Raw genomic sequence first — 15,406 nt, forward strand, 5'->3', positions numbered from 1 at the left:
TATTTTCATGATTTCTGAAGTAAACTTTTTATTTTGGAATAATTTTAGATTTATAGAAAATACAGAATGATAATACAGAGCATGACATATTTTAATACCTAAAACTCTGCTCCGTCTGGAATTTACTAAAAAGACTGAAATAGAAATCAAATTTTATTTTATTTTATTTTGTATAATTCATTGAGTATTATTTTAAAGTATTTAAAAGGTAATAACATACATATTAAAACACGATTTTAAGTCCATTTTTTTTTTCAGTATACTTGGTAACATACAAGGGTATATCACCATAAAACCAGGATTTGTAATCATGAGAGGAGTAACCCCAGAAGGTTCCCAAACCAGGTGGAGGCAATGGAATCAGAATTAGAAACAATTACTGTGGGCCAGGCACGGTGCTGTAATCCCAGCACTTTGGGAGGCCAAGGCAGGTGGATCGCCTGAGGTCTGGAGTTCAAGACCAGCCTGGCCAACATGGTGAAACCCTGTCTCTAACAAAAATACAAAAATTAGCCAGGCATGGTGGCGGGTGCCTGTAATCCCAGCCACTCAGGAGGCTGAGGCAGGAGAATTGCTTGAACCCGGGATGTAGAGGTTGTAGTGAGCCGAGATTGCGCCACTGCACTCTAGCCTGGGTGACACAGTGAGACTCTGTCTCAAGGAAAACAAAAAGAACAAAGAAATAATTATTGTGATGGTTAATTTTACGTGTCAACCTGGCTAGGCTAAGGTGCCCAGTTGTTTGCTCAAAACAAGTCTATATGTTGCTGTGAAGGTATTTCATAGATGTGGTGAGAACAATTGGTAGACCTGAAGTAAGCAGATTACCCTCTATAGTGTGATGGGCCTTATCCAATCATTTGAAGGCCTTCAGAGCAAACACTACGGTTTCCTGAAGAAAAAATGCTTCTCCTCAGAACTGCAGCATAGAAACTCCAGACAGCCAGAGTTTCCAGATTGCTGAGCTTCCCTGCAGATTTTGGAAGCCCCCACAACTGCAAGAGTCAACTTCTTAAAACAAATCTCTATATATGTATATATCCCCATTGGTTCTGTTTCTCTGGAGAACTCTAAAATAATTAGCCTTAGATTTCTCAGAACTGTAATTCTCCATCCTCGATGGAACAGAGAGTAAACTGAACTTGCCAAGCAAATTATACAGTAGAATGTATAGGCAGAAACAAAAAGTCATTCCATACCGTTACAGCACAGCCATAGTGCTTAAAAGGACAGTCTTGCTCAGCTTCAGGACATACAGCCAGGTGTTCATCCACCTACGAAATGCAGAGTCACAAGCTATAGAAATTCATCACTTATTTTCCAACTGCAGCAATCAGGGAGCCAAGGGTGGCTTGGGAAGAAGGCAAGGACCAGGAGAAGGAGAGAGGCCTGGCAAGAAAGCTGTGATGAAAACTGAAGAGAGTTTGCAGAAAAAGAGAAGGGAAGGCAGATATGTCATGGTCATGAGTGTAATTTAAGCCCTGGGCCCTTATATTTGGGATTTTATCAAACACAGACCACAATGATTACTATAACTTCATCTTCCATAAAATCTACAGAGAGGATTATTTGCAGTTACCTCAGTTTTTAGAATAATCTTCGCACAATTGTTGGGACAAAATACTGGGTATTCAGGACACAAGTTTTCCTCATGATTCTGAAACAGACAAAGTATAATAAAACAAAGCCAAGGGTTATCTTTCATGGCCTCACAGTGATTACACCTGTGTCTCTTTGGGGATATATGTCATGTGGCTTACTCTCTACAGGAAGTTATTGCCTAGTTCCAAAAAAGGATTAAAGATGTCCACTTTCTAGGTATAAATGAACTTAATTAAAATAATAAATTTTCCAGTTATTTCAAAAGAAAGTCATAGAGCACAGGACTCAAAGAAGGTAGATTGGGGAACTGCCAGCATAGCTCCTTCGGGACATGTAAAAGGTACCCATGCTTTCTTTTTATGCCTACATCCTGCCTCCCCAGCTACACTGCAGAATTCAGAACGTAGACATTATCTTCACCTCCTTGTGACTCAGCGCCCAGCATTCCTTACACATACACAGCATGTGTTCAAATAACATTTTTGCCAATAATAAATGAAGACAGTGCTACCAACAAGAAGGTTTTAAGCTTTTCACAGAACTTCTCTCCAAAAAGCAAATTCTTTAGACTAATTCTGTACAAAAACAAATGCAGGAATGTTCTTCTGGCATTCCACCTGATTCACTGTGACCAGTCAGGCATAATTTAGCTCCATAAAGATGACTGTTGTGTATGTTGCTTTTTACCTGTAGATTGATGACTACCACATCCTTTTTGCAATAAAGGCATTTTTCCTCTCGAAACTGACAGTATGCACTCAAATGCTCTTTCAGGTCTTTCCGTAGGACTGGTTCCCGGCAGTTCTCATTAGAACACTGCACAGCTTGAAATAAGCACTGCTGAAGGTGATCCTGCAACAGATAACAACAGGCCAGTGGGACCTGCTGACCAGTGTGGTAGGAGGGAAGTCAGCTGGAAGGCCCAGGGAGGGAGAGAGAACAGGGTGGGCAGCTGGGCAGAAAGGCTTGCACAGGGCAAGGCAGAGGGTAGGCTCTCAGGGGATGCTGCCCACTGCCTTTGTTGAGGAGAGGGCATGGGGAGGGATGCTTGTACCAGAGATAGGAAAGCCAGTCTTGGGGGGAATTCAGAGGACAGGGGAAGATGGGTGAGGAGGGAAGTACACCAAGTTTGTTTTAGATGATCTAATAACGTGCTCATATTCTCAGGTTAGTTCTTGGATATTTTCCTTAATTTACCAGTTCTTCAAGGACATTTTTATTTTTTTTGTGGACTCTTCATACCAACCCCCAGCATCAAGTATGGGTCTCTGCACAGCAGATGGTAAAAGGACACAGGAAAAAGAAAAAAGGAGAGAAGGGCATATCCTAACTCAAGGAAGAAAGGGAAAGGATTAAGAAGACGAAAATAAGGCAGAGGAAGCTATTCCAGAAATGATAAAGGAGGCGGAGGAAATACAGGTTCGCAGGCCCAAGAGAAGCTAGGAATGGTCAGACTGGTAAAATCAGGAAAATTTTTAATAATTAATAATACTTTATTGGCCACGTGTGGTGGCTCATGCTCTTAATCCCAGAACTTTGGGAGGCTGAGATGGGAGGATCACTTGAGGCCAGGACTCAAGTCCAGTATGACCCCAAGAGCTTGTCTCCACAAAAAAAAATTTTTTTTTAGTTAGCCAAGTGTTGCAGTGTGCACCTGAGGTCCCAACTACACAGGAGGCTGAGGTGGGAGGATCAGTTGAGTCCAGAAGTTTGAGGCTGCAGTGAGCTATGATTGTGCCACTACACTCCAGCCTAGGTGACAGACACTCTGTCACAAATAATGTTATTTAAATTTTATTTTAAATATTCTCTAATTTTATTTTAAAAGTTATTTTAAATATTCTCTAATGTTATTTAACATTATTAAATATAAACATTTACATGTAAATATATTTAATACATTATAAATAATATATATTTAATATATATATGCAATATAATATATAACATTATATATACTATTTAATATTTAATATTAAATGATTTAATTTAATCATCATAGAGAATGATGACATGGACAGTGTTCACTCCAGGATTCTTCACATTCTATTTTATTTTTATTTTTATATTACATTATTTTATTTTATTTTACTTTTGAGTCAGGGTCTCTCTCTGTCACCCAGGCTGGAGTGAAGTGGCACGATCTCCGTTCACTGCAACCTCCACCTCCTGGGTTGAAGCGTTCCTTGTGCCTCAGCTTCCAGAGTAGCTGGGATTACAGGTCTGCACCACACCCAGCTAATTTTTGTATTTTTAGTAAAGACAGGGTTTCACCATGTTGGCCAGGCTGGACATTCTAGTTTTTTTTTTTCTCTTTTTTTTTTTTTTTAGACAAAGTCTTGCTCTGTCACCTAGGCTGAAGAGCAGTGGCACCATCTCGGCTCACTGCAACCTCCACCTCCCAGGTTTCAAGCAAGTCTCCTGCCTCAGCCTCCCGAGTAGCTGGGATTACAGGTGCCAGTCACCATGCCCGTCTAATTTTTGTATTTTTGGTAGAGACAGGGTTTTGCCATGTTGGCCAGGCTGGTCTCAAACTCCTGAGCTCTGGTGACTGGCCCGCCTTGGCCTCCCAAAGTGCTGGTATTACAGTCGTGAGCCACCACGCCTGGCCAACATTCTAGATGTTAAAAAGCAGGCATATCTCAGTGAAAACCTTTGAATCACTGCAGTTATTGTCATGATGGCAAGTTACCAAAATATTAGAGAATTTGTCCCTCTGAGGGTCCTTTAAGACAAAATTGGCAAACTAAGACTCACAGGCCAAATCCAGCCTGCTACTTGTTTTTATAATTAAAGTTTTATTGGAAAGGAGCCACACCTATTCCTTCACATATTGGCTAGAGCTGCTTTCCCTCTCAAACGGGAGAGCTGAGTAATTGTGACAGAGACTGTATGGCCTGCAAAGCCTAAAACAGTTACTATCTGGGTCTTTATTATTATTATTATTGTTTGACTCTTAACATTCGCTGACCCCTTCTCAGAAGAAAATCAAACAGTTTTTTGACAGTGAGATAAACAAATACAGCTATTCTCCTTCACCTCTGGTAGTAAGAATCACATGGTCCATCTCTTCTCCAAAATTGGTTGATATTACTCCTCAACCCTCACCCAGTCAATATTCATCGAAACTCTGTGACCTGTAAGATTCTACACCTTACCACACAAGGGGGTGTGTGGGAAACAAGGAATGAGGGGAAATAAAAAAGAAACAGGTGGAGAGTAACCAGCCCCTGCTCTCCACAAGCCAGTTTTGGTCACTAAAGCTGTTCAATGGGCCATTTGAGCCTCATTTACTTTTTAGGCTTAGTGACAACAAAGTTGGAAAAAAGGCCTTGCTCTAGGACTTGACTATTCAAACAAGAGGCAAAGGACACATGAAAACATAACACATAACAAACAGTCTATGAACCTCCAAATAAATCCCTGGGTTAACAAGGAAATCATTTACACATTTATAAGCTCAGTGCCTGAGGGATTTGGAGGTGTGATAGAGAAAAGACTGAATCATCTGAAATATGTGTTCCAAAATGTGTGGGTGTGCAGGGGAAATTTCAGCAGCCTCTCAGCAATTCCCTGGAAGTTAGAGAAGCCTGAGTCATGTTCACGTGCAGTGTGATCAAACTTGACATGGGCTTGCCAGGCAGCACCACACTTCCAGCTTCCCATTTAACCACCTTCCCTAGCTGGAGGGAAGAGCAGTTGGGGTTACTTCATTTGAAAGGCACTCAATTCCCCTTCACTTACATTTCCCCTACAACTTGTTGGTTTGTCTCTCCTATCAATGCTTTACCTTTAACCCACAGCCTGTCTCTGTCCTGGTCTGAGTGATCTGTGTTAGATCATAAACCCCATGAGGCCAGGCCCCACAGTTGCTGGGAAACACCCAGACAGCACCAAGTGAGAGAGCAAATGCTTTCGGGGAAGGACCTCACAATTGTGTCTTTCTGTAGTCATGCCCTGGGTCCCACACAGTTTCCCCAAAATAACATATTCTTGAGTGTTTGTTTTGTCCAGCATGTCCCACACCCTCTCTCCTGGCTCAGTGATCCCTACCACACAATTAAGGTCTAGTGGATACAAGATGTTCTCCATGCGCTCCATACAGGACGAACCTCTTCACTCACACCTCAGCGCTAGGTGGGCTATAGCACTGTAGCCACCTGTATTGCTAGACTGGGAATCCTTGAGGGCAATTCACTGAATCTCTGTACCATGCTTAGCTCAGTAACTGTCACATAAAGGGGTTCAATACATATCCCTGGAAAAATGGCAAAGGCAGATATTGTTCATGAATAATACCAACCTGGTACCGGCCCAGAATAACCTTGGCATTACATCCAGGAGCATTGCTGCAATATACATACAAGTTGAGGACTTCTCTTTTGCAGCAATTGTCTTTAAAAACCTAAAAGATAAACATAATAGGTCTCACACACTCCAAAGTTTTACAGCAATGTGAATTAAGCTATTATTAATTTGGTCTTCAAGTATATCTCAGAAGGCAGGTGGAAACTTCCAGACACCAGCTGGAATGAAAATATCACACTTACACCACACTGAAAGAAAAGGCTGTCTCAGATATATGCTTTTGACAAACCATCAAACATATAAGCCAGGCAACAATGCCCTGTGCAACAGGCTGCAGCTAGGTGAATCTTATGGTGAACCTGACCCCACATTCTTAAACGTCAGGAGGTAAAGCTTGGTCAAGAGTGATGCTTTCAGGCCGGGCGCGGTGGCTCAAGCCTGTAATCCCAGCACTTTGGGAGGCCGAGACGGGCAGATCACGAGGTCAGGAGATCGAGACCATCCTGGCTAACACGGTGAAACCCCGTCTCTATTAAGAAATACAAAAAACTAGCCGGGCGAGGTGGCGGGCGTCTGTAGTCCCAGCTACTCGGGAGGCTGAGGCCGGAGAATGGCGTGAACCCGGGAGGCGGAGCTTGCAGTGAGCTGAGATCCGGCCACTGCACTCCAGCCCGGGCGACAGACCGAGACTCCGTCTCAAAAAAAAAAAAAAAAAAAAAAAAAAAAAAAAAAAAGAGTGATGCTTTCAGCTTCCAGTCCCAGGGTAAATGTATTACTCATCAGACAGTGTCACTGAGGCTGTGCTGGCTTGCTATTTTAGCACAAACCAGGAGTCGGCAAACTTTCTCTGTAAGGGGTCAGATAGTCCACATCACAATCGTCTCTGTTGCCACATTTCAACGCTTCCATACACAACACTTAAATGAATAGGCACAGCTACATTCCAATAAAACACTATTTATGAACACTGAAATTTGAACTTCACATAATTTCTACATGTCACAATACTTTCTTCTTTTGATTATTTAAAATGAATTTTTATTTTGAAGTAGTTTAAGACTCACGAGAAGTTGCAAAAATATGAAGCTTTCTATGCACCCACCATTATGTAAAAAGAATTTCTTAGCTTACAGGCCATACAAAAACAGGTGGCAGGCTGGATTTGCCCCAAGACTGTAGTATGCCCACCCCTGGACAGTAGGTCAGACAGACACTAACTGCAGCACAGCCCCGTTGTAGGTATTTGCAAAACACATCATAAGGGGTATAGAGAAGACGCAAGTACAGCAGACTAGAGGCTCAAGGAAAGCTTCTGCTTGAACATCCTGCAACAGAATCTTAAAGGAAGAAAACGGACCTTAAAGGGGAGTTTTAAGGGAGAAAACCTTCATGACAATGGAACAGACAATGGTTTCTTAGATACAACACCAAAAAAGAACAAGCAACCAAAAAAAGAAAAAAAAAATGAATTAGACTTCATCAAAATGAAAAAATTTTGTGCTTCAAACACACTGTCAAGAAAGGGAAAGGACAACCCACAGAATGGAAGAAAAATACTTGCAAATCTTAGCAGCCAAACGGCTGCTAAGAGATTTAGATCCAGAATATATAAAGAACTTTTTTTTTTTTTTTTGAGACAGAGTCTTGCTCTGTCACCCGGGCTGGAGTGCAGTGGCATGATCTCTGCTCACTGCAACCTCCAACTCCTGGGTTCAAGCGATTCTTGTGCCTCGGCCCCCCAAGTAGCTGGGATTACAGATGTGCACTACCACACCCAGCTAATTTTTGTATTTTCAGTAGAGACGGGGTTTCGCCATGTTGGTCAAGCTGGTCTCAAACTCCTGGCCTCATGTGATCTGCCTACCTCAGTCTCCCAAAGTGCTAGGATTACAGGTTATAAATAACTGTTATAATTCAACAAAAGGTAAATAACTCAATTTTTTTTAATGAGCAAAGAAAATAAGTAGGCATTTTTAACAAAGAAGATGTACAAATAGCTAATAAGCACATGAAAAAATGTTCAACTTCATTAGCCAACAGGAAAATGCAAATCAAAACCATAATATATTAGCTAGAGCTAGTATAGGAAGGGGATAAAGAAGCAGCAGGAGAGGAGACTTAGGGTGGAGGAGGGGTGTGGTCAATAAAGATCCAAACAAGCCCCCCAGACAGGGCTACGAGTAGGGTCTGATATGACTCCACAGCAGAAGAATATGGACTTCAAGGAAGGTCTCCCTCAACCACTCTCCTGCTCCAATCTCAATGTCCAATTCATTGACTTCTTCTCCATCACCCTGAGAGCTGCTAGACTAAAGCAGTGACTTTCTTACCTCCTGAGATTTGATGACCTCTTTGTCTACAGGGCAGATTGGCACTGTGTTTAATTCTCTGGAGAAAAAAATTAAAATAGAGTCAGAGTTAGTTGTTTACCTCAACAGCATTTCCAAGACCAGCCCCAGGGCTCCAGTCATGCTCTAGCCCTGGGCAGGCTGGTCCCTGTCTGCACATGCTATTCCCTCTACCTAGAAGGTGCCTTCTGCACCCGTCCTTCAGCACCTTCCTAGTCTTTCAGTTTGCCTGAAAAACTTCATGCATCCTCCAGGATGCAGTCAGTGAGTCCCTGGACAGAGCTAAAAGTCCCCGTCCTTTATCACACTGTGCCACATTTGTCTCTAGACTGGGACATTCTAGAGGGCAGACACGGGGTCCTGTTCCACGCTGTAGCTCTTCAGCATGAGAGCACAGAACACACAGGTGCTGAATGCACGAACACATGAGGGAATGAGGATGCACTGTAATAACCCCCTTTCAAAGCTTGGCAGGGTAAAATGACTGCCTTGCTTCCTATATAACCCCCCAAAGTGTGCCTGCTTCCACATCTCTCCTGGTCTCCTCCCTCAACACAGCATGACCCAGGTCTTACAGCTGCCCAGGAGTGGACAGCATCCATGGCAGCAAGGTCCCTTCTAGGAGCCACAGCACCTCTTCCTCAAGGCAAGGGAAGATTGGGGTAACTACAACACAGACATTGTGAGATTCAAACCCTTCTCCACAGCCAGCTCCCATGATGGAGTGTGTGTCTAGGTCTGCTCTCCCATGCAAAGCAGGTGCAGTCTGAATTTTAAGAAAAGGTGAATATCTGTAAATTAGTGACCAAAAAATTATTATTCTTCAGGCCCTCACAGAAGGGATCTGGGAGAGTCCTTCCTTATAGTCATGGTCCTGTGGCCAAGTTAAGCAACTCCAAAACCCATGAAAACAGTTGAGTGTCCACAGTTGCCACCTGGATGCTGGGCCTGCCATGGCCAGAGTTGCAGGCCCTGCCCACTCACCTCAGGGACAGGATGCAGTGCTGGCAGAAGCGGTGCCCACATCCTGTCTGGTGGGGGTTGTGAAGCACCGAGCGGCAGAAGGCACATTTGTAGCGCTCTTCCAACCGCTCCACAAACTGGTACTCTATATTGGGCTCAAAGTCCAAGGAAATGGAGTTGCCGGAATTCTGGCGGATGAAACCACAGGGCATACCTCTATGTTCTTCTGAATAAGCCATTCTGCAGGGGTCAGGGGAGAAGAAGGAAAATTAAGTGTGCAAACACTGAAACAACTACAGCCGTCAGGTGCTTTGGTTATTTGTCTCATAATTAATGTACATCATTCACATGGTCATCTGTTGTCACTCTGAAACAACAGTGACAACCTCCTGCCACCAGGGGTCTCTGGCAAAGGTACAATGTCTTTGGGGTGCTCAGGTTACAGGCTGGACCAGATGACTTCTAGCTGGAGGCCAGTGGTGTGATCATGGCTCACTGTAATTTCCAACTCCTGGGCTCAACTGATCCCTCCTCAGTAGCTGGGACTACAGGCACTACAGGCACACACCACCACACCTGGCCAATTAAAAAAAAAAAAAAATTTTTTTTTTTTTTTTTTTTTTTTTTTTTTAGAAACAGTGACATGGTTTGGCTGTGTCCCCATCCAAGACTTCTCTTAAATTCACACATGTTGTGGGAGGGACCCAGGTAATTGAATCATGGTCTTTCCCATGCTGTTCTTGTGTGCATAAGTCTCATGAGATCTAATGACTTTATAAGGTGGAGTTTCCCTGCATAAGCTCTCTCTCTCTCATTTTGCCTGCTGCCATCCATGTAAGACATGACTGGCTCCTCCTTGCCTTCTGCTATGATTGTGAGGCATCTGCAGCCCCGTGGAACTGTAAGTCCATTAAACCTCTCTTTTTTATAAATTGCCCAGTCTTGGGTATGTCTTTATAAGCAGCATGAAAATGGACTAATACAGACAGGGTCTCGCTATGTTGCCCAGGCTGGTCTTGAGCTCCTGGACACAAGTGATCTTTGCGGCTCAGGCTCCCAAAGTGCTGGGTAATCCACTGCACCTAGCCTAAGATAACACTCTTAAAACCTGTGGAGCTGAAGACCCAACACAGCAACACAATATTGAAGGAGAAGAACAAAGCTGGAGGACTGACACTACTCAACTTCAAAACTTATTATAGAGCTACGGTAATCAAGACAGTGTAGTACTATCAACAGAATAGACAAATAGATCCAGGGAACAGAATAGAGAACCCAGAAATAGACCCACATAAATACAGTCAACTGACCTTTGATAAAGGAGCAAAGGCAAAACAATGATGCAAAGATAAGTCTTTTCAATAAATGGTGCTGGGACAACTGGACATCCACATCAGAAAACGAAGCTAGACACAGACCTGACACCCTTCACAAAAATTAGCTCAGAATGGATCACAGACATAAACATAAAATGCAAAGCTATAAAACTCCTACAAGATAACATAGGATAAAATCTAGATGATCTTGAGTTTGCCAATGACTTCTTGCACACAAATATATTACTCAGAGTATCTATCACTGCCATTGCGGTAGATTGAATGTTTGTATTCCCCCCAAAACTCATATATGGAAATTCTAACCCCCAATGTGACAGTATTAGGAGGTGCGTATTTGGCAGGTAATGAAATCATGAGATTGGAGACCTCATGAATGGGATTAGTGCCCTTATAAGAAGAGGCCAGGGAAGGCTGGGCGCGGAGGCTCACGCCTGTAATCCCAACACTTTGGGAGGCCAAGGTGGGCGGATCATGAGGTCAGGAGATAGAGACCATCCTGGCTAACGCGGTGAAACCCCGTCTCTACTAAAAATACAAAAAATTAGGCAGGCGCAGTGGTGGATGCCTGTGGTCCCAGCTACCTGGGAGGCTGAGGCAGGAGAACAGCGTGAACCCAGGGGACAGAGATTTCAGTGAACCGAGATCGTGCCACTGCACTCCAGCCTGGGCATCAGAGCAAGACTCCGTTTCAAAAAAAAAAAAGAGGCAAGAGAGAGCCGGGAATGATGGTGCACACCTGTAGTCCCAGTTACTCAGGAGGCTGAGGTAGGAAGATGGCTTGAACCCAGGAGTTCAAGTCTAGTCCAGGCAACACGTCGAGACCTCCTCTCTAAAGATGCCAGAGACGTCCCTGGCCCTCTTGCTGCCATGTGATGATACAGCAGTTAAGTCTGCAGCCCGGAACAGGGACCTCATCAGAACCCAACCACACTGGCACCCTGATCTTGGGCTTTCAGCTTCCAGAACGGTCAGAAACCTCTGTTGTTTATAAGCTACCCAGTCTATGGTGCTTTCTTATAGCAGCCCAAGCTAAGACAAGTACCAAGCCACATCATTTCTCACCTGAACTAAATACGAGTTCATTCATTGCTTTCTTCTCCAATCTACTCTCCATACTAGAGCCAGGATGGGACTTTCAAAATGCCAAGTACAATGTAAGGTTATCGCCCTTCATCTTTTAGTGGCTTCTCAGGGATCTGAGAGAAAGTTGACAATGCTAAGCAGGCTCAAGATTGTATCCTCCTCAATCCAGCAGCATCCTGGACCTCTCTTCCCTGGTTTTCTGTACTCTAGCCACACAGGCTTTTTTTTCGTTCTTCTAATACACCACACTTTATGCCACCAGGCCTTTGCACAAGCTACTTGGGAGACTGAGGCAGGTGGGATCACTTGAGCCTGGGAGGTAGAGGCTGCACTGGGTCATGATTGTGCCACTGCACTCCAGTCTGGGTGACAGGGCAAGAGACCCTGTCTCAAAAATAAATAAATAAATAAAAAGTCGGGGGTTTGAGACCAAAGCTCCACCTTTTCCCTAGTGTTTCCTGCAAAACTTCAAGGGTGGTAGGTAAGCAGTGTAAGATACAAATGTTCCCTCCTGTAACATGGCTGATTCTTGGGATTTAACAAAAGTTTTAATTCTGAAGATGAAGAGGCAAAACATTTTATTTACATGCACAGCCCTAATAACCAAGATGCACCTTTCTCTCAGAGAACTCGAAGAACCACTTTCAAACTTCCTTACTCTGCTTTGTGTTCCCTCGTTCCTGGGGAGGTTGGCACTTCACATCCTGTGCCCTGATGTCATATTCTATGTCCCTCTGAGATTCTCTTCTGAGGCCAGGCCCAAGTCTGTCACACAGCATCTAAATTTGGACTCTCAGAGATGTACCTAAAGCAACAGGCTCATTCAGTCCCCAGAATGAGGCAGTAGGATGTACAAAACTCAGTTCAGGTTCCCCTCCACTACACTCTACACTCTTCCTAACACAAGAATCTATGGAACGCATCTGTGTGTATGTCCATTTTTTGCCACAACAGTAGTTCTCCAACTTTTTGGTCTCAGGACCCCCTATGATTTGAATGTATGTGTCCCCCCTAGAATTCATATGTTGAAACCTAAGGTCCAGTGTCATAGTATTGAGAGGTGGGACCTTTATGAGGTGATTAAGTCATGAGGGCTGTGTATCCATGGATGGGACCAGTGACCTTAAAATGGGCTCAAAGGAACTAGCTAGGTTCTTTTGCCCTTCCACCTTTCCCCATGTGAGAACAGTGTTCATCTCCTCTGGAGGATGCAGCAATAAGCTGTTATCTTGGAAGCAGAAAGTGAGCCCTCACCAGACACAGAATCTGCTGGTGTCTTGATTGTGGACTTCCCAGCCTTCAGAACTGTGAGAAATACATTTTGTTCTTTATAAATTACCCATCTGAGGTATTTTGTGATGGCAGCACTAAGATAACACTCTTCTTTTTTTTTTTCTTTTTTTTTTTCAGAGACAGGGTCTCACTCTGTAGCCCAGGCTAGAGGGCAGTGGTGTAATCATGGCTCACTGTAACCTCCAACTCCTGGGCTCAAGTGATCCTTCCACCTAAACCTCCCCAGTAGTTAGGACTACAGGTGTGTGCCACCACACCTGGCTAACTTTTTTTATTTTTATTTTTTTAGAGACAAGGGTCTTACTATGTTGTCCAGGCTGGTCTTGAACTCCTGGCCACAAGCAATCCTTTCAGCTCAGTAAAGCAATAGGATTACTACAGGTATGAGCCACAGCACCTGGTCTAAGATAACACTCTTAAAACTTGAGGAGCCAAAGATCCAACACAAGAGCACAATACTGAAGATGAAAGATACTACCCAACTTCAAAACTTATTATAAAGCTACAGTAATCAAGACAGTGGAGTATTGTCAAAAGAACAGGCAAATAGATCCATGGAACAGAATAAAGAGCCCAGAAATAGACCCACATAAATACAGTCAACTGACCCTTGGCAAAAGGGCAAAGGCAAAACAATGATGCAAAGATAGTCTTTTCAACAAATGGTGCCGGGACAACTAAACATCCATATCAGAAAATGAAGCTAGACACAGACCTGACACTTTCACAAAAATTAACTCAGAATGGATCACAGACATGAAAGTAAAATGCAAAACCTACAACTCCTACTAGATAACATAGGACAAAATCTAGATGATCTTGAGTTTGACAATGACTTTTTAGGTACAACACCAAAGGCACAATCCATGAAAGAAAGAATAGATAAACAGACTTTCATTCAATTTTGCTGTGAACCTAAAACTGCTCTAAAATAAAATTTTGTCTTTTTTTAATGGAAGATCCCTAAGAGTTTTTGTTTATGCAAATTATATCTATTCATATTTGCCATACTTGAGAGTCAAATTGAGGAATTAAAAAAGTATTTACTTCAAGATAATAAGCCAATTATATGTTAATACAAATAATATTTTTATGAAAAATAACCATTTTCCAAAACAAAAGAATTAGTGAGAAGAGTGCCACCATTTTACATGTTTGCACATCTCTTTAATGTCTTGCTTAATAGAAGATAGCTGGATTCTCATGTCTGTTCCTACATTCAGTCTGTTCAGGAAAACACCTCTGTGCATTTGTAAAAGAAGAGTAAAAATGGCAAATGATGTCAGTACTATTATGAAAATAGTTTTGACCATGCAGATCCCCGGAAAGTGTATCAGGGAGCTGCAGGCAGTGCTGTGCTAGTAAACGTTTAATAATCTGCTCAACTAGGGGAAAGCTCCAGTTTGTAGCATTTGCCAATTTCTGTAGTTAAACACTTCCACTATGGCTAATTTCAAGGTAACAATGCAAAAGGTCACTGAACTGGAACTGTGAAAGAGATGCACACAATTGGCTCTTACCTGAACTCACCTGAAGTAAGAGTCCATTAAGTGTTTTCCTAATAAGAGCTGTTCCAGCACCCCAGGGGCCTTTGAAGCACACTTTGGAAACCACTGCTCTACTAGGCTGTTGTACAGGCCCTTGTCTTGTCAGCTTTGTCCCAGCAGGCACAGCACATGTGACTCGTACAGTCTCCTTGCTCCTGCTGAACAGCCAGCAGAGGACTGAATGCCCTATCCTTCCTCTCCCCATCCATGTGTTTATTTCCCAGGCCTATTCAACAAGCCTAAGTCATTCACTGACCTTGTTCACTTTCTAATCTGTTATTGTCTTGTCCAGTATTTGTTTTTATGAAATTGGGTTTTTTATCTCATCATACATTGTAAAAAATAAGCATTTATGTTCAGCTGTGAGATGTGGACTTGAGGTGTCTTTCTGGGTGAGGTTCTGGTATATCAACAGAGCTGTGATGCCTCCCGGGGCAGGGTCCGTCTCCTTCTGAAGCTTCCTCAAGCCTGGACCCACTGTCTTCACTGACATGAGAGAGCCCAACAGCAGAACTAGAAACGCTATGCTTTTTTACCTAACAAATATATTTATCTAATTAATTAGATATTTTCAGCTGGTACTCTGTCATTCCCAGGCAGCTATTTAGTGGAAATGAGTAAGCACTCAATTTTATTAAAATCTTTCCCCTCTGTGTATAACAGCTTATGTACCAGAAGCCACAAAGAAGCTCAGTTCTTGCAAGTCAGGAGAAAAATAAAACATATCAAAAGTGCTAAAAATAGAGCTTATATATCACCTTTCTGCAGTCAAGGGCATTCTTATTCTTGCCATCAATGGGATGTACAGTATGGTACTCCTACTGAAGAGTTGTTAACTCAAGCCCAAAGAGACAAGAGAAAGTCATATCCCATCTATTCCCTAAGAACTCTTGCTGAGTTTCTTTGAAATGCCATCTTCTTGTTT

General features: G+C 42.9%; 1 protein-coding gene across 8 annotated transcripts in view; it reads right to left on the bottom strand.

The window, feature by feature from the left end:
* The window catches only part of TRAF5 (TNF receptor associated factor 5), a 49,158-nt gene that overhangs the window by 13,482 nt on the left and 20,270 nt on the right, over positions 1-15,406 (bottom strand). For 4 of the 8 annotated variants that reach the window (XM_021927344.2, XM_021927350.2, XM_021927356.2 and 1 more), the window contains 6 exons: positions 9,243-9,461; positions 8,241-8,298; positions 5,906-6,007; positions 2,290-2,487; positions 1,580-1,657; positions 1,200-1,274 (listed from right to left, as the gene is read on the bottom strand). In XM_021927344.2, coding sequence (XP_021783036.1) covers positions 1,200-1,274; positions 1,580-1,657; positions 2,290-2,487; positions 5,906-6,007; positions 8,241-8,298; positions 9,243-9,460 — 729 coding nt within the window. In that variant the 5' untranslated portion in view covers position 9,461. Of the gene's footprint in view, positions 1-1,199; positions 1,275-1,579; positions 1,658-2,289; positions 2,488-5,905; positions 6,008-8,240; positions 8,299-9,242; positions 9,462-15,406 lie in introns of those variants that run through there. The other 4 variants (XM_003893134.3, XM_031655933.1, XM_003893135.5 and 1 more) reach the window with 2 other exon arrangements.

The sequence above is a fragment of the Papio anubis genome, chromosome 1 (genome assembly GCF_008728515.1).
Source record: "Papio anubis isolate 15944 chromosome 1, Panubis1.0, whole genome shotgun sequence".
Taxonomy (NCBI): domain Eukaryota; kingdom Metazoa; phylum Chordata; class Mammalia; order Primates; family Cercopithecidae; genus Papio; species Papio anubis.